This window comes from Rhipicephalus sanguineus, chromosome 5 (assembly GCF_013339695.2).
Source record: "Rhipicephalus sanguineus isolate Rsan-2018 chromosome 5, BIME_Rsan_1.4, whole genome shotgun sequence".
In the NCBI taxonomy this organism is placed as follows: domain Eukaryota; kingdom Metazoa; phylum Arthropoda; class Arachnida; order Ixodida; family Ixodidae; genus Rhipicephalus; species Rhipicephalus sanguineus.
The window spans coordinates 143,842,033-143,863,819 of record NC_051180.1 but is presented as its reverse complement, the minus strand read 5'-3'; the positions used below and the strand labels follow the sequence as shown (position 1 = coordinate 143,863,819).

At 45.8% G+C, this 21,787-nt stretch overlaps 1 protein-coding gene across 1 annotated transcript in view; it reads right to left on the bottom strand.

Moving 5' to 3' along the window:
- The window catches only part of LOC119394295 (lipid droplet-associated hydrolase), a 107,490-nt gene extending 88,237 nt beyond the window's left edge, over positions 1 to 19,253 (bottom strand). The window contains exon 1 of the mRNA XM_037661576.2: positions 18,861 to 19,253. Within this exon, the coding sequence (XP_037517504.1) occupies positions 18,861 to 19,047 (187 nt within the window). The 5' untranslated portion in view covers positions 19,048 to 19,253. The remainder of the gene's footprint in view (positions 1 to 18,860) is intronic.
- Between the last annotated feature and the right edge of the window lie 2,534 nt (positions 19,254 to 21,787).

Sequence of the window (21,787 nt, the reverse complement as noted above, 5' to 3'; positions counted from 1 at the left end):
GTGTTGAAAATAATAACGAACTGAACCACGGCTGGTATAACAAAGGCATCCAATATCCACGAAACACAGCGTTTGAGCAGTATGTTTACTGCCATTATTACTAGCCGGTGTTGTGTTTACTATTAGGTACTAGCACCACACCACATTAGACAAAGCAAGTATCACAGGAGGATGAGGTTATGCTCGTATGCAGTTTGTGGACAAAAAAAAAAAAAAAACTACAACTTTGAAGTGAACTCTCATTTACCTTTGTTGCATGATAATTTTTAGCATCATAAGATCAAGTCACCACTGTTTCAATTAAATGAAACCGTGCTACAAAAGCTATTGCATCAAAGTTTTATAGCAGTTACGCACGCACGCACGCACACACACACACACACACACACACACAAACAAACAAACAAACAAACAAACAAGCACACACGGCGAGAAGTTCGAATATGCAGCGAATAAATACGTGTTAAACGTGTTTCAACGTCTGGGTAGCAAAGGAAAGAAACACTAAATTCTAGAGTTTCACGAGCCAAAATCATGATCTGGATATCAGGCATGTTCGGGCCGGGTGCATTAGATTGATTTTGATCAGCTGATCTTACTTACCCTTCAAATATATATCGGTGCAACGTTGCTCTACGTGTCACCACACTCGACTTGCAACCGAGATTTCAACTCGCAGTTTCATGTTTTTCTGGCATGTATGGAATAAGGAAACACGATATTGGCGCGCACCACTCCGTTTTACCCGCTACTGGATAGTCCAGTGCGGTTTTCGTCGTTGCCAAGCCATTGAAACACGATAGCAAAATCCGTGCAACTGGAACATCAGAAAGACAAGTGGCAAAGCTACGTGTGAAGCGAATAAAAGAGTTGTAGGCAGAAGCCGGAAGAACTCACCTGAAATCTATAACGACCGTAGGAGCGTCGTCCACAGGCTTCGTCTGTCGGTGCCACTGGGATCCGTCATGCGCTGCCATCTTGCTCAGGCAAGTTCACGACGAAACGAAGCTTACTGCAGGGACTTCTCCCTCCGGAGGCTGCTTTTCCCAAACACTGAGTGACACTGCTTCAGCCAGGCACGGCAAACGTGAGCCGACGACACGATACTACGCCACGAATGCATAGCACGGAAGGAAAGTCACGCAAAACGAAAACGATCAGCCAGACACGGCAAGAGCGAGCCGACGATACGATACTACGCCACGAATGCATAACACGAAGAAAGTCACGCAAAACAATCACTTGCAATCACGCCTGACGACACAGATTATTCTGGCGGACTAAAGAACGACCACAACGAGACGGATCACGAACAATGCCGTCTAACGACGCCAAAATGGCTGTCGGCTACCTTCGGCCAAAGGCATTGCTTCGGCTTTGGATTAAAGTAGCCTCCACGAACGCCTAAATGGTTTCGGTTTTGTTTTGGTGCTATAGAACACACATCCATGCATAGTTAAAGCTCTATTGAATACTATCAGGGTGGAGGAGGCGAAGCGTGCCCTGTGTGTGTCTGTAAGGGCTGTACGGTGGGAGGGGGCGCAGGTGAACGTGCATCCCCTGCTCTAGGGGCTAGGGAGAGTGCGGTGAGGCCGTGTGTGCGTGCCTAGCTGTGCTCAACGTTTGCTGAGCGATTTGGTGGCCCGCGCGGATTATCGTGAAGATATAGTTTAGCTGTGGCGGGCAGAAATGATGACCACGCGCGCTATAATTCTGGTATAATTGTCGCTCTTTAGGAGACGCGGTAAAGCGTCGCCTTGATAACCGGTCTGCGCGGTTATCATGCCAGCTTTGCGGCACATGTTTTTACGGCCGTCGAGTTAGATGTGTTCCCGATCGCCAGTGCGTTCAACACCATGCACGTCCATTTCACTAATAAATGTATGTTTTCTGCCATACATGCTGTCGTAGGAATCTACAAACCTCGCTTGCAAACGTGCGAAGATTCGCAAATTTGTCAGCGCTGCCATTGTTAAACGTTGTCATAACTCTGAATGTTTCGCTTGGGGGCAAGATTTTTTAAGAACCCTGTTTACTTGTAGACGTTTTCGAAGGGCCGTTTCAGCAATATCGTAACTGAAGCCATAACACAATACGTGCGTAATTCCACATTTTACGAATCCATGTTATATATTCTCAACCAAAATTTTTCGGTATACCACAAGCCAAAGCAGCGAACTGTATCTTGGTCGCAGCCAGTGAAGCTTTCTTTTTAAAAAAAACCCACCCTCTATATGCAGAACCATCACTGACTCCCTTGGAGCAAGGGAGTCATCTATTTCATTCAGGAGCGTCGACCAGAGCATTGTGACTCCCCTTAGAAAAAAAGGTGGTCATCGGCTGCCACAAAGAGAGTCAAGCAGACGTGACTCCCTTTTGACTCTCTTTTTTTTAAGAGTGTACTAAGGGCCAGGCACAGAGTAATCAGCCTAATGTTCAGCTCTCCACTGCTTTACAGCTTATTTGCACAACACTGCTTGAAAATTTATGTTCGCTGCGCTGTAGTCCGCCTCCAAGGACGGCACTTTAGAACATATGTAGAAAGCCTTTTGTGTTTGACACTGGAACAACATGTCCAATCCGCGTATTGCGTATTGGTACAAGGCATAAGCATAGCCAGAATCTTCTTTTTTTTTGAGGGGGGGGGGTGATGTGTCCGAACAATATGTATGTTCGAGCGTCTGTTTGTATCTGCGAATGTATATATACTGTGCAAAATTCAAAAGTTGCAGGGGGGGGGGGGGTTGAAGCCCCTTCCCCCCTCCTGGCTACGCTAGAGCTAGTAGGTAAGAGTGACACCAAATAATTTGGACTGACAGATGGCCTTGACGTCGTCCACCGTCGCGTGACAATATTGACAAGCGTGTGTCAACTTTCATTTGTGTATAGAGGAGCACTGAAGTGGAACGATGTCTGTTTAGCCAAGCAGTACGGTCTCTCTGCTTCAGCTTTTTATTATTAATAATATTACACAGAGCGGACAAGAAGCTGCAATAACCTATAGCATAACGTAGAGGAGTCGCGGGTGGCATGAACCCCGGCAACTATACTCTAAGAAGAAGGAAAAAGAGAGTCATTTGACTCTTTTCGGGAGTCCTGACGTGCCACGCATATGACTCTCTTTAGGAAGACAAGTGACTCTCTTTGGAGATCATTATACTCTCTTCGGGGAGTCATGGGACCCCAAAAGAGAGTTAACGTGTCTCTTTAAAGATAGTCATATGCGTGGCAAGTTGGGACTCACCGACATAAGTAACACGTACTCTTTTTTTTTTCTTAGAGTGCATGCGGCCATGCAAGGTGGCACGTACCCTCCCACATAGTTCTTTCAGCGCCCTTTCTTGCAGGTCTGTTTGTCACTGCATATGATTCGCCTCTTTGGACGTCCATGTTTGTAGAATACAGATTGTGACGGCCGCCGTAAATCACGTCACATAAATCCCGGTTTCCGCTCCAGAAAATCCAATAAAATGTCAAAAGTTAGAAATTGCAAGGGAATACAGGTAGTAACTGCAGCGGTTGCTAGCTTTCTTCTACCGTTACTAACGTTTGCTACGTTTTCAGTACCTACATTAGTAAACGGGTAGAATAACTGCAAGCAAACAGGTGCATCTGCAGCGGTTTTGCCCAGGATAGAGTACCGCTTAAGACAGCATGTTAATAGCTGTCATGCTACGAAAGAATAAGTGAAGTTATATAGGCGTCGGCTCATGGATGAGAAGTTCACAAAGCCACTACTGCAATTTTTACACGTTGAAAACTTCCGTGAGTGTAATTTGAAATACCCGTCTTATCTCCCGGGGAACACACACACACATTATCGATGATTTTTGCGCAAACTTTACAAGAAGTGACTGGGGACAGAGAAAGACCACACACACGGCACATATGAGCGCAAACTAACAACTGTTTATTAGAACTATGGAATGAAATATATACGGTGCCTATATAGGTGAGATATATAGCAGAGGGGAAGTGTATTAGCGCGCCTTATATTGCGCTCACCGATATGGAAATCAAGATGATAAAGGAGAGCAGGGGGCGTCGTAGCTAAGGGCAGTGTTGCGCATGCGTGGGTCACCGTATATATTTCATTCCATAGTTCTAATAAACAGCTGTTAGTTGTGTGTGGTCTTTCTCTGTCCCCAGTCACTTTTTGTAAAGTTTGCGCAAAAATCATCGGTAATGTTTACCAACTAGCCCACTGCCAAGTTTTTCTCACACACACACACGCACACACACACACGCAGAGAGAGATGAGAAAGATTCCAGAATGACCAATGTCTTCCATTAGGCTTTGCCATGACGCTTATTTTAGTACCCTTGTACGACAAACACGCCTTGATGTGCTTGCAGAGTTTCCTTCCGGTGGCGCAAATGTTAATTTAACGAGCGAGTGTGACGTCACAGGCGGCGCTCGCATTACTTGTCAACCCGAAGAGACGATGAGTGTAAAGTATTTCCGCGGGACAGATCTTAATTTTTCTTTCTTTCCGCTTGTACCATATCGGACCGCAATTCGTTATCATCGGAGATTGTGGGCCAAAACTGCGTTGGTTTGTTTTATAGCATGTTATGCCCCTCACAATAATGCCGTTGGCGCTGCGAGTCTTGTCTGAATAAAGAATAAAGACGTGCATCATGCAAAATGATCGCTAATGTGTTTGTCGTCACCACGATGCCATGCGGAGCAAATCGACGCGGAGCGAAATCGAAAAGCGCTCGAAGATCTGCATGCTACGCTCTCGCTGCCCATGCTGCGTTAAATCGATGCACAAAACGGTAAACATCATGCCCAAACAGCTCCTTTTCCTGTATGCCTGTCTTCCTCGTTCGGTCTTCACAACATACTACACCGAGAGCAAACAAAATTATAGCAAGGGGAAGTGAAACCGTCAAGGCGCACACGCCCATTACATATTACACCGTGGGTGGAGGCCGATAGAGGCTCCTTCATAAACAGCCTTCATGGTGAACGAATACACGATAGTGTTCCTTCCTTTATTTTCAGAACTGACGCGACACGATAAAAGAAAATGTGCTGTGCTGACAGTGAGCTTATATGACATCCGAATATGCCTGTCCTTTGATGATGTTGATGATATCGGTGGTGGTAAAGTCGATCATTCTGGCGTCGTTGTCGATTATTGTAGTACCATAATGTTTTGCCAGGGAGAAATCTATAACGTCGGGCTTTACCCACAGACGTATCGATACTGTATTTTAACGACAGGCACTTGAACCAGGAGCTTCTTATTCGCTAAATTAGGGATACATAAAGTCCCACCGATTACTCATGGATGAGCCGGACTGTACGTGTATCTCTTTGCTTTTTTGCGTCACGTCATTCGTCGTGACGTTCAAATGTAGCAGCATTCTGGGCGAGCCGCCAAGCAAACAACTCAAGTTTCCATTGAAGAGTATGCAACAGGGGGAAGGCGCTTTGATGAATCCGAGATATAGCTTTGATAGCGTTGTTGCGCTTCTTGCGGACAACTATAGTCTCAGAGACAGACTTAGAGCAGTGTCCTTTATGGTATTATTGTTTTTTTTATCTCTCTCTTCTTTTATTTGTAACATCTCTTTTCTATCATCTTTTATTCCCCTTTCCTTAGCACAGGGTAGCCAGCCGGTCTGAGAACTGTCTAACCTCCCTGTCCTTCCGTTTTCCTCCGCCCCCCCTCCTCCTCCTACCGATAATCTGGGACAGTACGCGGTAGTAGCACACAGTAGTACATAAGAAAGTTCAGTGTAACAGAGGCCAAAAAGACAATGGGGTGGGACATGCCGCAAGAAGGCCGCTTCAATTCATAGATTAAATGTGTTTCGTAATAATCTTCATTCAACGATAGACATCGATAACATGAAGTATTTAAGTACGCCTTACCACGTGTCGGCGAGAGTTGATGACGAACTCCGTTAACAAGACTTTGTGTAAAACAAATTTGTTTAGTAAGCCTTTCTTCCCCTAATACAATTTAAGTCTGGAATCAGTTACCAAGTGATACTGCCAATAGAGCTTCAAATGATATGTCTGTTCATTCGCTCCATGTTGCAATAGTATAAGCATGATGGTGTTGCTGTGTTTTATTCTACGCTACCCGTATGGTTGTTTTTCCTTTTACGTAAGCCACCCCCCCCCCTTACACCCACACGCACACACATGCAAATACACACGTACAGTAACGACTATCAAAGGCTTAATGGGTACTTCGATAAATAGATAAGTAAATATTGCAGGTGCATACACTATGAAAAATTATATGATAGGCGCAGCTTACGATAACTGAGAAGCATATGTACCATGACAGTGTGTTATTATACCAGCAAGAAGTGCTCGAGTCTGATCTTTTCTTGTCACGAATTCATAGGATAGCAACTAATTTGAGACACCTGCACCCTCCCTTTTTTTTCTGTTGTCCATCCGGAAAACGTTGTCATACATCGCTGTTGTTAAATTTGCTTTGCAACGCGCGGGGGAGGCCACTTAAGAACGAATAACAGTTAATATATCTATTTACCTATTTTGTACCACGTAACACAGACGGAGATTTCGAAATCGGAGTAGCTATATCTTTAATGCTACCGCCGCTAATATGTCTACGTTGTTGTATGTACATATCCAGTTTAGGAACGCCACATGTGCGCCGCGGGAAGTTATTGAAAGGACGACTCGTGAAAGTTAATTAACTCACGCCGTGATTTGTGCTGCGGGTGACTACCGCCCTTCCGGTCGATCAGCTTCAATAACTGCATTGCAGCTGCAGTACCAGTTCTGAAGCAATTTGTTAAAAAAATAACAAAATAAAAAGTAAACACACGCTCTCAAAGATACCTCTCTTTTTAATGGCACGGTATTAAAGATGGCACCGACACTTCCTCGCTGCAGAGTAAATAAAATGAAACCGTGAAATCTGCCGGAAAAGCGCTGAATGCACTCAATTCACGAGCATGGGCACGTGTAATGTTTTGAGCGAAAGTACAGGATGTCACCGAACATAAACATTTAACGGTTGGTTGGTTTGTGGGATTTAGCGTCCCAAAGCGACTAGGGCTGCGAAAGAAGCCGCCTGTGGAGTGCTCCGGATGGATAAATTCGACCACCTGGGGAGGGGGGGGGGGTTCAACGTGCACTGACACCACACAGTACACGGGCCTCGAGCACTTTGCATCCATGAAAATGCCACTGCCGCGGCCGGGATCGAACCCGCCGCTTTCGTGTCAGCAGCCGAGCACCGTCAAACCACTGCTCCACCGCGGCGGCTATAAACATTTAATGTCGCATAAAAAATTCAGGGTATTTGGGGCTGTCTGAGAACACGAACAGAAGTTCGGATTTTTACAGACTTGTAGATGAATGTTAATAAACGTATCTACATGCAAGAGAGAGAGTAAGCGTGTGGGTGAGCGAGCGAGAGAGAGATATGACAGAAGGGTGTGAGTTAAAGCATTATTAAGGATGGCATTTCGGTCCAATTGAATAAGAGATAGCAGGGGAAAGGTGATTAGATTCGTTGGATCATCCCGGCTATAGCGGCAAAAGCCAGGAAAAAGCTGGGAGTTTTTCTCAGGAGAAATGTATACGATAAAAAAATAAACGAGTAGGTTTACGCAGGAAGAAATGCCCAGATTCGCATGACAGATATACGTACCATCAGTGGCGATGTGACTTCTGCATCAGCGTACACTGATAGTTAATGTGAAGAACAGATACCGTAATTTCCCGAGACAACTTATAAAGTGACAACGGTTACGACTTCGCCGCCAAATAATTGATTTCATGACAAAAAAGGTGACCGGTGTCACATTAACCGCTTACGTGTCATTAATAAAGTGAGAGATAAAGGAAGGATGAATGTTCAGAAGAAGGATTGTTTAAAAATCACAGCATATCCACAGAGTGAATGATGATGAGTGGGCGAAGCTGCGGAGGTTCATCGGTAAACCGTGAATCTTCCGTGAATTCTGCCCAGTACATCATCACCGACATGAGATCGGGCGCGTTTATACTAAAGGTTCGATGAGTTATGACGACTTGCAGCTCACTTTAATTTTACATGTACGCTGTGAATTTTCATTGTTTAGAAAACCATTGCTTTAGAAAAATTTGGCGTCTTTCGTTAAGCAGCTGGCGTCTTTTCGTTTTGCTTTAGAAACATCTGGCGTTCTTTCGTTCTGCTTTTACAAAACATCTGGCGTCTTTCATTGGTTTATTTCATCAATCAACGGCGTTTTGAACAAAATTTTTATTGTTTAATCACGCACAGGAGAAATCTCACCAGGCACTACCTTGGAGGTAAACAATGGCTGCTAATGGGAATGAGAGACAGAAGAAGTCGGCTTTTAGCTAACACTTACACTTCTACTTCTACTAACGTTTCCTACTGGAACATGCCAATGGCTGCTAATGGGGAATGAGAGACAGAAGAATTCGGCTTTTAGTTAACGCGCACGCTGCGAATTTTTTATTGTTCAACAACGCACAGGAAAAATCTCCCACCGGCACCACCTTGGAGGTCAAAACGTAAGACTTGTTACGGACTACGACTACTACTACGAGGGACGAACGGGTGCCGCCTTAAGGAGCTTCGCCCCTAAAAGTGACAAAGAAAGAGAAGTGATAGGACTTCCTATTTTCGTTTTCGTCATGTTCAGTGAGGCACATCTGAATATTCATTTCCCGGCTGGTATTATATAAACAAGATACGTTAGGCTCCGAACACGTAGGCTGGAGTTTTGAAAGGCAGACGAGTTCCAGCCATGTGAAAGCGGTATAGTCTGCAGCGACGAATACGGCGCGCACGTTCGCACCGCAGGTGGTCTCAGTAAATCAAACAATGTGAAGCGTCTAGACAGCTGTTAGTTGTCTGAGGCACAGAGATGCGTTTACACATGGATAATATGGGATAACATACTTTCACTGTTTCTTAATCAAAAGGTAATTGATAAGATACCATAAATAAGTACACTTTAGGCTAGCTATAGTGGTTTACTTTTTAAAGGCTATCTCTACTTCAGCGTTATAACGTTGCCCTACAAGCGAACTGACCAGAGCTTCCAGTCATTGATGGTCGCGACCGTACCGCGGCGCTAGCTACCCGTGACGTAATTGTTAAGACTCAATGTTATAGGTAATATTTTGTATTTGAATCCTTGCTATTGCGCAGACATATAGCACAGAAAAAAAATATATATGCCGGGTTGCTCGCTCGTTTTTCTTTATCTTTTTGAGCGAAGTCTCTCTTTTTATTTATTTTTAAGCCAGGAAAAAAAACACACACAATCTAGCTTCAACTAGGCGTTGCCCAAGGTCTACAATGACGTAACGATAAGATGGGGCGGGAATGTCAAGGTCTCGTCGTCGCTCACATTTTCCTTCTAGGTGCTTTTCTGTCGCACGAGAACAATTATCACAGCGAGAGTCCTCGTGTGTGCAATCATTCTGGGAGTGTTATGTGTACCAGTGTACACATAGCGCTCCTATTGCACCAGCGTACAGGTGGGGTGCTGGCAACAGTGTACCAGTACGCAGTACCCTATCTGAAGCAGCAAGCCCAGAAAGTAGCAGGCCTGACACCAAAAGCTTTCGTCAGCTATTTCTCTCTCTCTTTATCTATCTCTCTGGATGCAATGCAATGCAACGCTCTATTACTGAACTACGTTTAACTTACGCCGAAAAGAAAGTGTAAAAATCTGCAACGCCAATGGAGCTTGTTTTCACTTCGGCTTCCTGTCTTGCTGAATGTTACCATTCAACCGCCTGTGGCCTATAGTGGTTACGGATGCTCGGCTGCTGATTTGAAAGCCGCGGATGCGATCCTGGCAGCGACGGTCGCATTTCGATAGAGGCGAAATGCTAGAAGTCCCTTGTACTGTGCGACGTCAGCGCACGTTAAAGAACCCCAGGTGGTCAAAGTTATACGGGAACCTCCACTACGTTGTTTACTATGGCCTTAGTCTATTTGGGACGTTCAACTACACGAACCAACCAACCAACATAAGTGTGAAATCGTTGTGGACAGGATAGACGTTCTGTCCTATCCACAACGTTTCTTCCTGTACTGTGCTTTGTTCCATTCGACGATTTCACAATGATGCACCAACTGGCCCAACAGTCAACGCTTCTGCAAGCTACCTGTTACCATTCAGATAACGACTAAAGTAGTCTCTTATTCTATAACGAAGCTTATTCTATAAGCATAGTTGAATTTAAATGCCTACTATTCAGCCTTACTGTGTTATCATCTAGCTACATTGCGTAACTCCTTTTGTCATATGCACGAGCATAAAAAAAGAAATAATAATTAGAAAGCTCACGGGAGAACGACCGATACCATTGTGCAAACTTTAACGATAAAAGAACAACACGTGCCCTTCATGATAAGATAACAACGCGTGCGTCTCCATCACACAGGTAATGCTTCACGTACATCGAAAGGTCGGCATTCAGCCGTAGTATCTATGTCCCAGTGACATACATTGGGGGACACCAACAATGAAAAAGGAGAGTAAGGGAAAAACAATAAAAAGTATATGGCACATACAAAAAAAATCGATGAGAGATTTCATATGCCAGGTGAAGGATATCTTAAATGCGAAAAGCCGATCACGCCTGACACCGCGTGAATGCCGTATCGGCGTCGATATGGAAACAGTCCGAATAATTTTCTTATCCCATAATCTGCTTGTTCGTTCCCTGGTGTGATACGGATCATATCGCTCTCAGCATTACTGGATCTGTGCTATTGTTAAATGAGAGAGAGAGAAAACGTGTTTTAGCTGTCTTTTTTCTGCGGTGCTAAAGTATTGCATGAAGCTGCAAAGGAATCGACGCCAAGAAATAAAGCATAAGTAGCTTGCGTACGAATGCCGTAAGTGAACGCGCTTCCTGTTGCGTCTTTTCCGTGAGTGTTTATATGAAGGGTGGCACGCTAAAGTCGTCACTAACCTTCTATTCTCATCGTAATTAAATTATGCGGTTTAGCTTACCATAACCACGATGTTAACTTAAGTCACGCCGTAGCGGTGTTTACGACAATTTTCACCATCCGGGGTTCTTCAACATGCGCCTAAATATAGATACACGAGTGGGTTTTTCTCTCTCTCTCTCTTTTTTTTTGCATTTCACCTTCAACGAAATGCGGCCGCTGTGTCCCGGAATCGAGTCCGGGAATCGAGCCCACGTCCTCTATAGCCGTGCAGCACCTCACGCTAGGCTAACACAACTAGATCCCCTCATTCCAACGTGAGTATGTCTTCCATAAGCATAATGAGCTCATCCAAAAAAAGTCTTAAGTAAATATATAATATCACGCAACACTCTGCATTGGACGCATTTTTACGGCGGCCTTGACAAACATGGACAAGCATTCAGCACCAATCAAACATGGCTTTATCTTAATGGGCATGCGTTTGCATACTGCGTACAAATCACACTCCACGGCCGGTATACATCACATGTTGTCGATTTAGGAGGCTGACAGTGATAAGCTCTAAATATGTCAGCCGACTTGTGACTGTTAGTACGTTCTTTTTTTTCTGAACTACGGACATCATTTATATGATCAAGATAATCTCAGAACTGTTGGGCAACTGCGCCAGCCTCCTCTATTGTTGTATATACCAGATAAGGTTTATGAATCACCGTCACGAGACATACCAGAATTAACTCGACTTCAAGGTCTCTGTGCTTATCTTCAGCAATCTATCTTTGCTGCAGAGCAAAACAAACGCAGTTAACGGAAATATCCTGATAGCCTCGTCCTCAGCGAACAGAAGGCGTCCACTTGCCTACCCTCTCACCCTTCTCATGTGAAAATCTTAGTGACACAAACGTGAAACAATGAATCCGTTTAAATTGATAACATGTACTCCGAGAACTCGAATGTCGTTAATTTAGCCATCGTAGGTTTATTAATAGAGTATAAAATCAAGGTCAAAGTTTCATTTTTAAATTTCGCGCCGAAATCGCCGCACGTGACGTCGTGGATTTCAAAGCCTATTTTTCGTAATTTGGCGACATCGGCTCAAGGAAATTTCTTGAAACTCGGTATGTTAAGTCTCTGGCCCCGCTCCGAGGACAACGTACTTCAGTTTTATCGATTAGGAACGACGTAGGCCCTGGTAGACGCCGTCAAAATTTATGACGTCATGGCGATCGGTGCGGGGAACTTCAACGTGGCGTCGCCACACACATTGTCTTTTTGCGCGTTGTCTCGCTTCCCAAGCGTTTTCTCGAGGTAAGCGTGGTGATTTTGGAATTGTGAAAGAGCAATTTACTCATACGAGAAAAATCTGTTTTCTCTTTCCCTTAACATTCCGAGTGATTGGCCGAATTTATTGTAGACATATAGGAGAGCGCTGGAATGAACTTTGCGTAAATAAACTTCAAAGCTTGATCACAACGTCTTATTTGGCGTGCTTTCCTCAGTAAACAAGTGTAGCGATGTCGGCTCGTTGGTGCATCTTGAAGGGCAGTAGCTTTGCGCTGGTGAAGACGAGGACAACAAGGAAAAGACACTGGACACATGGGCTCTGGACACAGCGCCCATGTGTCCAGTGTCTCTTACTTGTTGTCCTCGTCTTCGCCAGCGCTAAGCTATACTGCCTTTCAATAAACAGCTACGTCGCTCCCCCCCCCCCCCCCCCCCCCAGCCTTCCCGCAGAAAAAATGGTGGCGAAGCCGCTCCCTCTGCGTCTAAGCGTCTGTTCACTTGACTTTCTGGTCTGTATAATGTCCGCAATGCCAGGCATATATAGTGTGGAGAAAATCATCCTCACTGTCCGTGGCTGGAGTCGTGTTTCCTGCGGCTGCTTATGCTAATTCCATATTGTCGCAGGCAGCATTGCTTGAGACAGCTGGAGCTGCAGCGAAACAATCGCGCACATTTCCTATAGCATATCCCCATGCTATTTAGAGAATGAAGAAAGCTGTTCTGCACTGCGGATGTCAGACTCGACGGTCGGCCGTTGTCGCAACGGATGATCTAAAGAGGGCGCTCAGAAAGCATGCACGTCAGCATCTTTGCATGCTATATACTGTGCTACTTCGGTTACCACGGTATACATATCGTCACGCGATGCAGTGTGTGACAGTGACACTCAATATTGACCCTCATTCTTCTGCCTTGTAATTATAAAATGAAATTAGAAAGGTCATTCTGTTAGCAGTGTGGATCCATTACTGCCGTTCACTGCTAAACAGGTACACCCACAGCAAGTTTTTAATGTATTTATACGAATCACGTGGCACTGTCGATGGTGTGCCAGTGTTTCAAGTCGTATAAGCTCATTTAATCACTCTTAAGAATTTTTTTTATAACGAAGACCTCTTATGCAGACAATGTATACGTTTTCGCAGAGAAAATAGTACACGAAGAGTGCTGCGTTCGTTGAACGTGTTGATTTGTTATACTAAAGCGCTTCGTTTCTTTTTTAAATGCGAAGCATTTCTTAGCGAACCTCTGGCACTTTGAGCGTTTCTATCTACGTATCTATCTATCTATCTATCTATCTATCTATCTATCTATCTATCTATCTATCTATCTATCTATCTATCTATCTATCTATCTATCTATCTATCTATCTATCTATCTATCTATCTATCTATCTATCTATCTATCTATCTATCTATCTATCTATCTATCTATCTATCTATCTATCTATCTATCTATCTATCTATCTATCTATCTATCTATCTATCTATCTATCTAGCCGCCTACGTCTGGGTGCTCTCATGATCGCCTCCTTAACTTGGTGTAGACCAAAATTTGCAGGGGAGTGTAACAGGATTTGACGAATATGACTGTCGGCTCATGACATGAATAACGTTAAAATCCTGTCGCGTACGTCGTCAAACCCTTTCTACTAGACACGTGTGGCACATACCCGTTTACCACGGGCTGCGGTGTACGGGTATGCGCCACAGGTGATTGACAGTTTATATCGACCCAGGAACGGCGAGAACAGACATTGGTAACTTAAATGCTAGAGCGTTAAGGAAAACCAACATCGGCAGCGTTGACTCAACGAATGGAAAGAATGAAAATTAGGATCCCAGCAGGAATCGAACCCAAGCATTCTGCGTAGCTATCAGGTATTCTACCACTGAGCCACGCCAGGTCTATAAACTGGTTTGGAAAAACAGCCTACGCAGGCGTAATACCGGTGCAACGGCAATTGTGGTTGGGGTGCTGGCTATCTAATTTTACAAGAAAGCAATAAACACTACATGCGTGATAGTCCTACGATGTGTACTCCTACGATACAGGCGTCATATAAGGTTAACGTCTGTAGTTCCAGTGTTGGCTCCGATTTTATAGCAATCTAATAAACATTACGTTTGTATTCCTATAATTAAGCAAGCTATATTGAAGCATTGCTCGACCCCGGAGGAATACATCAACGAAAGTTACATATGATATCCACATCACCGCACCGTAAAGTGCACTTCGTCCACCAGAACGACGCAGTGTCCTCTTCATTTCTTACGAGGCTGGGCGATGGCCTCATGCTGACCGAGGATGATGCCAGATTGATTGACAGCCGCTTTGTAAACTAGGCTACGTAGGCCACATACGCCCAGGTAGTCTACGAATACGACAAACACCATCCACTGATGTTGTTCTACATAGCGCTATCCAGGCCTACTAGCCTCACCAACGCGAAGGGTGGCTTCAGGTTCCGACATGTCGCCGGCTCTGTCGACAGACAATTTGTCGACGAAATGACCGAGGCATCCAAAAATTCCAACAGCTCTACTATACCACATACTTCACTACACATGGACCCCTCGTCACCACGATCACGACCGGATCCTATAACAAGTCATGGCCAGCTGCTGGTGCTCACTGATCACGGTGATGATGCCCTTGTTCAAGAACTGTCAAGAACTTCTTGCACACATGCACACCGGTTCGTGACACGTGCGTGCGTTCTCGGGACACGTGTAAGCACTACATATCAGCTTACCGCTTCTGGTGTTGATAATACCCACGTTGCCATTTGCAGCTTTACCCAACCGTAAACAACTGGTTATATAACACATATGCGGCTCTTCAACATATATATGTGTGCGTATAAAATTGATACAAATGTTTAGCGTCATTTTGTAACCTGTCGCTCAGTAAAAAAAAGTTACGCCACAGTCACCTACCCGCCGCATGCTTCGCATAAGATCGACTCCCACGGTACGTGGGATCTGCCGAATTTTTTTTTAATGATTAGGAAATATAGGCACGACAAATATGTACACAGAGTGCATAAAACTCATGCCATTTCAAGTGAACGACTTGAAATTTATGAGCGGAGATGATCCTTCGAGCGCGTTCGCTCAGGAACTGGTGATTTTGCGTAGCTATTCGGAACGTACACGGCTGTCAGCAGAAGCAGCGGCCCTCACTTGCATCGATACATTTTCCGTCGAGACTACAACAAGTGTTATTATTCCTCACTATCAAATAAGTGCGAATACTATTCGAAAATTTCGGATATTGAGCTTCTCGAATCGAGCACAAAACAAACACCAGTGTGTGACTACTTGCTTCGTATTCGAAATCTCAAATATCCACACGTACCTAAATTATTCGCAATCACGCCTGTACGTCACTCTTAATGGAAAGAGATAAAAAAATAGAATATTTAATAATACGATGGATGCGCCGTCATGCGTACTTCATGCGGTTGTGCTTAACATAGGTACGCCCATCTGGGACATCGCTATATTTTTTTTTCTTTGCAACGTTTTCATCTCATTTCATATAATACGAATATAAAGTTTGTGCGAAGAAGTTAATTATTCTCCACCTAACGTCCGACTACTAAATATGTTGAATTATGTTCTAATTAATGTTTCGGCATGGCCACTGAAAAACCTAGCTTCGTTATATTTATAAACTTACTCAGTACACATGGTTTATAGCCTGCGCCATACGTCGGACGTGTTTACGTACATTTGACTTGAGCTGTGGTTGGCACATACATTCGTGCGCTCTAGCGGAATTAATAACAAGGCTGAGTGACTCTTCTTCATTAAGCCCCACTTCATTATATAATTGGCGCTGGGCGTATTTTGCCCGAACAAGACTGCCGCGTGGTACTGCCGCATACAAAACGAGAAAAAAAAAACTAGAGTTGATTTGCGCAGCGGAAGAACGGCGGCGAGAAGCAATTGTATGCAATCAAATAGACCAGTCGAGGTTGTTGCAAGAGGGCAACGCTGCTGGTGAAAAACAATTTGATTACCCGTTCTCGGCTTGTTTTGAGTATGTGCCTTTTATCTCTCTCTCTCCCTCTCTTATACGGTGGAACCCGAATTTAAAAGCCACCTTCATCAGGTTCGGAACATCGATGACGGGACGAACTATTCATACAAGTCCCATAAGAGTAAAAGGTTTACGTATTCACACTTCGGTAGTGAGACAGTCACTGTGGTAGCGAATATGGCAGCGAGCAAGAAATAGGCGTTTTAGGGTCGCAATTATAATTCGTGCCTTATTCTTGATGCTTTATCCACGTTAGTCAGCAGATTCGCGACAGAGGGGGTAACAAGAAGGAGCGGAAATGGTTCACACTGCGGGTGCCACAAAACTCGAAAAAATATTTTCTATTACATTTCTAACATCACCTTTCCTTCGCTCCGACTCATATTCTCTGTCTCGCTCTACTTCTCGAAGTTTCCCGTTAAACAAGAATGAAAGAAAAGAAAAGAAAGGCGACTCTGTTTCCGTTTACAGTTAGGCTTATCGATCTTATGCCAGGGCGTTTACCGGAATTACGCGCGCTTCCGTTTTGTATCTTATACCTCCTTTCTCGCTCCCACGCCTTCGCGCTTCCCGTTCCCGCGTGGTCGCTAAGCGAAACGTAGCTTTTCTTCAGCGGTTCCGCGCATGAAGCCGATTGCGCATGCGCGGCTCTGATCAGGCGGTCGATTTGAACTAAGCGCCGGCTGCACGCTCCACCGTGCGATTCGCCGTAGCGGCTCACCCCCCCCCCCCCCTCTCTCTCTCTTTTTCATTTCGCTTTCTCACTCCCTCGACCGCCTGTGCGAAGGTGCAAGCCCGAAGTCGCCTTTCAGCTGTACGCGTCGACTGCATCTAATGGAAGGTACTTAAGTTCCATGTGACGCGCTTGTTGTTTTAAATATATATACAGCGTCTGTTAACGAGTAATGATTTTCATTGCTGTCAGTAACAACCGTTTTCCGTAATGCTAGCCCAATTTGGGCATGCCTATGCGTCCGCACGGTGACGTGTGTCACGATAGATTTGTCGTACTCGTGTCGATGCGTGAATGTGACAGACAATATTCTTTTGAGTTTGGTGCTGTTTCCTGTTATACTAAGACGCGCTGGTACATTTTATTTCAGCAAATTCGAACCCTCATTTTAAATTTTAGCTCAACAGCAATAAAACTTTCCCTATGCGGCACCCGTGAATGTTGAGCCAGTCGTTAAACCTGAACCTTGAACTCGAACGGATCCTTCATGCCCAGGTGTGGCCGAATCGCCGTACGTTGATTTAGTGTAATCGTAAGTTACCCGCCACGGTGGTGTAGTGGTTATGGTACCCAACTGCTGAACAGAATCGCGGGATCGAACCACGGCCGTAGCGGCGGCTATCTCGATGGAGGTGAAATGCCAAAGGCCCGTGTACTTAGATTTAGGTGCACGTTAAAGAACACCAGATGGTCTAAATTTCCGGCGCCCTCGACTGCGGCATCCCTCATATTGTCCTCGAGCGTGTGCTCGAGAACAATTTATTTTATTCTGCCTGCTTACACCATGTTTGGCTTTTACTATTTTTCACTTCACGAAGTGCTTTTACGAGCACAAAAAAAAATAATAAAGAAGGCTGCTTGTACCACAGCCTCCAACATCATTTTCTGATAGATTATGAACATAACTGCTTTCCGGATAAAGTAAAATCTGTAGGCATGTGCTACGCATGTTGAAGAGAATTCACTGTTGTGTGTAGCGTAGCTAATTGTACAAATGAGCATAATACTTGCTACACACACTTAACGGTGTGCACGCAGGAGTCACGTATACGTCGCAGGGTAACATCTAAAATTAAACGATGTGTCACTTTAAGAGCAGAACGAATCTTGACTGGTCGTCTTTCTTCAGGACGTTGGCATTGAAACAGTTATACGATGTCAGAAATTAGATTCATCGAATGAATATTGCGTATATTGCGAAATTCTAGTGATTGCCTTCCATTATTCTGGTCGCCGCACGTAGTTGCAGAAACTCTCACAGCTTATACGGGTAGCATATATATGGTTCAATGCTGCCGGCTTGTAAATCTCAGCATTTAAGCTTTTTTCCTTTTTTTTTCGCGGCCACGAGACAGCCAGTGGTCCTTCGGTGGGGAGCGGTGCCTTTTCAGTGGCGGCCTTTCTTTTAAAATTTAATTTCCAGTTGCGGAACTCGCTGGACAAGTATCTATATGATATATGCATGCGTAATGTAGCAAGAACGGAAGATGGAACTTGAGAACTTTCGATTAGACGATGTCGTAGCGCACAACGAACGGGCGGCGTCCCAGCCACGTTCCTAAACCCACGTGGCTGCACACTCACACGGGCGCGCCAGCGAGCGAAGAAAATAGGGGAGGAAGGGAGAGGCCCTCCGGCAAACCACAGGAGGTGGGCGTAGCCGCAACCGAATTCAAATCACCCGCCGCATAAGAGTCCGCACATGCGCAATCGACTTTCTGCTCAAAACGATTGAAAGAAAGCGCTCTTGGTAAACAGAGAGTCGCACGCGCGAGCGGGAGGATGGGCAGGTTCGCGCGCTTTCCTCCTCAACCGCGCGCCCTTTCGCGCGCGAGGCAAAATAAATGCACGCGGAGAAAGCGCACCTGGAATGACGAGGACCACGGGCTTGGCGGCGTCCAGCGCCAGGTTTCCGGGGTCGCCGTAGCAGATCACCTGCGTCGGAACCTTGTTAACCGACACGAAGTGAACGGGCACGCCGTCGCCTCGCTGTTGCTGAGCGGCGACGTCGCTCCATGAGCTGGACTCCAATGCGGCGCCGCCCTTCTCCATCTTGACTGGGCCGCGCTTCAGAACGAAGACCGCTGATGCCCAAGGGCACCGTTCGGAGCCGAGCGAGCGAGCGAACGTGGAAACCAGCGAGCGGCCCAGCTACGATGCGTCGCCGAGTCGACCGCTGGCATCAGACACACACGGCGCGCACGCGTGCACTCAGCGCGTTCCTTCACAGCTGGAGCCGAGAGAATACTTGGCCCAGTCGGCCTAGTGCGCATTCGCCGCTAGGAGCTGCTCCGCGCGCGGTTGCGCCGTGTTGCGCGACTGCTGCGACTGCTCCCGAGCGAAGCCGCGCCCCCTCGTCACCGTGCTCCCTAAATGCCTCCCCTCTCCCACGTGCAAGTGCGGATAGAGTGAGAAGTGAGAACACTTGGAGCCATGCTTGGAGCCCATAGAGTTAATATACTGGGGCTCTTCGATTTTCGGACTTCTGGCAGCTTTCTGGCAGCCAGAGATAGCCAGAGGGTCAGCCAGCTAGTTCCGGTCGGGACAGGAAACAGCGTCTTGGTCACGTGTGTGGGAAGCCCGAGACAACCCGAAGCTGCCCCAAGATTACAAAATCGAACGCTGGGACAGCCAGCCTAAACGTAAACAAACGCTACCGCCGTGGCAGCAAACGAAACTTTGCGCCGCGTGCGCGTTGGTTTTTCTGCATTGCCCGCTTGAAAATATGTGGCTAGGTTTGCTGAAGAGCTGAATTGTGATATTCTCGAGCATACGGATTTGGGATACGATCACGTACGTTCGCAAAATCGTGCGCAACTCGCCCCATCCGCGAACAAAACAGCCAGCTGGCGCACGGCGCCACGAAAGCGATGCAAGGTGAGCTGCCGCGCCGCTAACGGCTTAACCAGCTCACGTCTGCTTAGTACGTGTAACAGTCGCTGCACAACACGACGCGAAAATCTCGCGAAAGTGATCGTGTCCCCAAAAGAGCTCGAGGATCTATCGCGTACTACGTCGCACACACGCGTTGACCAGCTTGCGTTTTGTCATAACTTGAGACGTGCGGCGGTATGGGTACCACGAGTGCGTGTTATATCTAAAATAAACTTCCGTGTGACGCGTCTTCGACTCGTTTTGGCAGATGTTGCCTGAGCCTCTTTTCCAGTCCTAAGTGGCACTCCCAAAATCTCATGTACTAGCTCAGCTTTTATTTGAGCTACTAGGTGATAACCGCGTACATACTGCATGGAATTATTACTAAGAGGTGGAAAAAGACAGAGCCGACGATGAAATCAGCAACAAAAGGATGTATACATTTCTGAATTCATCTTCGTTTTTTCACATCGACGCGTCGTAGCATAACATTATACCATACCTCATGTACTGGCCCATAGATCGAAGTACGCTCGCACGCCGTTCGCGACCAACGAGCATCACACAAAAAACAAGGTCGCGATCGCTTTTATTCGATCAGTGCATTTTATCAACATCGATGACCTAGTTGAAATAGTTAAGTTCTGACGGGGTTCACGCACGCAAACATACGACGGAGCGAAATATATCGATCACAATCGTCTCAGCTAAATGCACATAAAGCACACAAAACACCAAAATCGAATACTACTACGAAAAAATAAACTCGAAAGGGGTATCCATGCGTTCGTACGAACGTGTACATAACTTTTGGGACATGTACACGACGCAGTTAGAATGGTTAGAACGCCACAGTTCGCCGCGTTGTTCACGGAAGGAAACTTCACGGGACACATAAGAAAAGCAATACACATTAGCTCCAAATGCTCGCCGCCACTCGTAATCGCGCCATCTCGCACGGCGGAACGGCGCCGAGCGGCCCGAGCGTAAGGACAAGCAAAGGTGTAGTCCGCAAGCGCCCGCATTGCAATCCGTCGAGTCCTCACAAAGATGGCGGCGAGCGCGTATCGTCTCTTTTCGGCGTCTGCTAGCCCGAAACCTTCCAGAGAGCTTCCACGACTAAATTGTCCTGGAAGGTTCTGGCGACCCTCGGGCTCCCCGCGGGTCGCCAGAACCGTCCAACCCGAGAAAAACGAACGCCAACCGGAAGTGCACCGCGGGGGGGTCGGAGCAACCCGAGAAAAACGAGCGCGCTCTGGCTGGCTCTGGCAGCCCGCGGGTAGCCAGAAGTGGAAAATCGAAGAGCCCCACTGACTCTATGTTGGAGCCTTGGGGGAGCGCGAATGTATGAAAGAGCGTGAGCGGCGAAACGCCGCTAGGTGTGCTGTTGTGCTAAACCCATAGACTCTCTCCGCTTGGGAAGCTGCGGTCGTCTGCTACGCTCTTGGTTTTAAATGCGAAACATTTCTTAGCGAACTTCTGCGACTTTGAACATATCTATCTATCTATCTATCTATCTATCTATCTATCTATCTATCTATCTATCTATCTATCTATCTATCTATCTATCTATCTATCTATCTATCTATCTATCTATCTATCTATCTATCTATCTAATAGCCGCCTACGACTTTGTGCTCTCGTGGCCATTTCGTTAATGGGACGTGTACCAAAATTTGTATGGCACAACATGACTGTATGACGAACATAAACGACAGGTCATAACATGAAAGTCATGACATGCATGCCATGAACGGCATGATTTACATGCCATGGTCTTGGTGCTCTTGCTATCTTTCCTTAACTTGATATACACCAAAATTGGTATGGCGTAAGAATAGTGCATGGTAAACATAAGTAACAGGCTCTATCGTGCAAATCATGGCACGCATGCTATCGACAGCATGATTTAAATGAC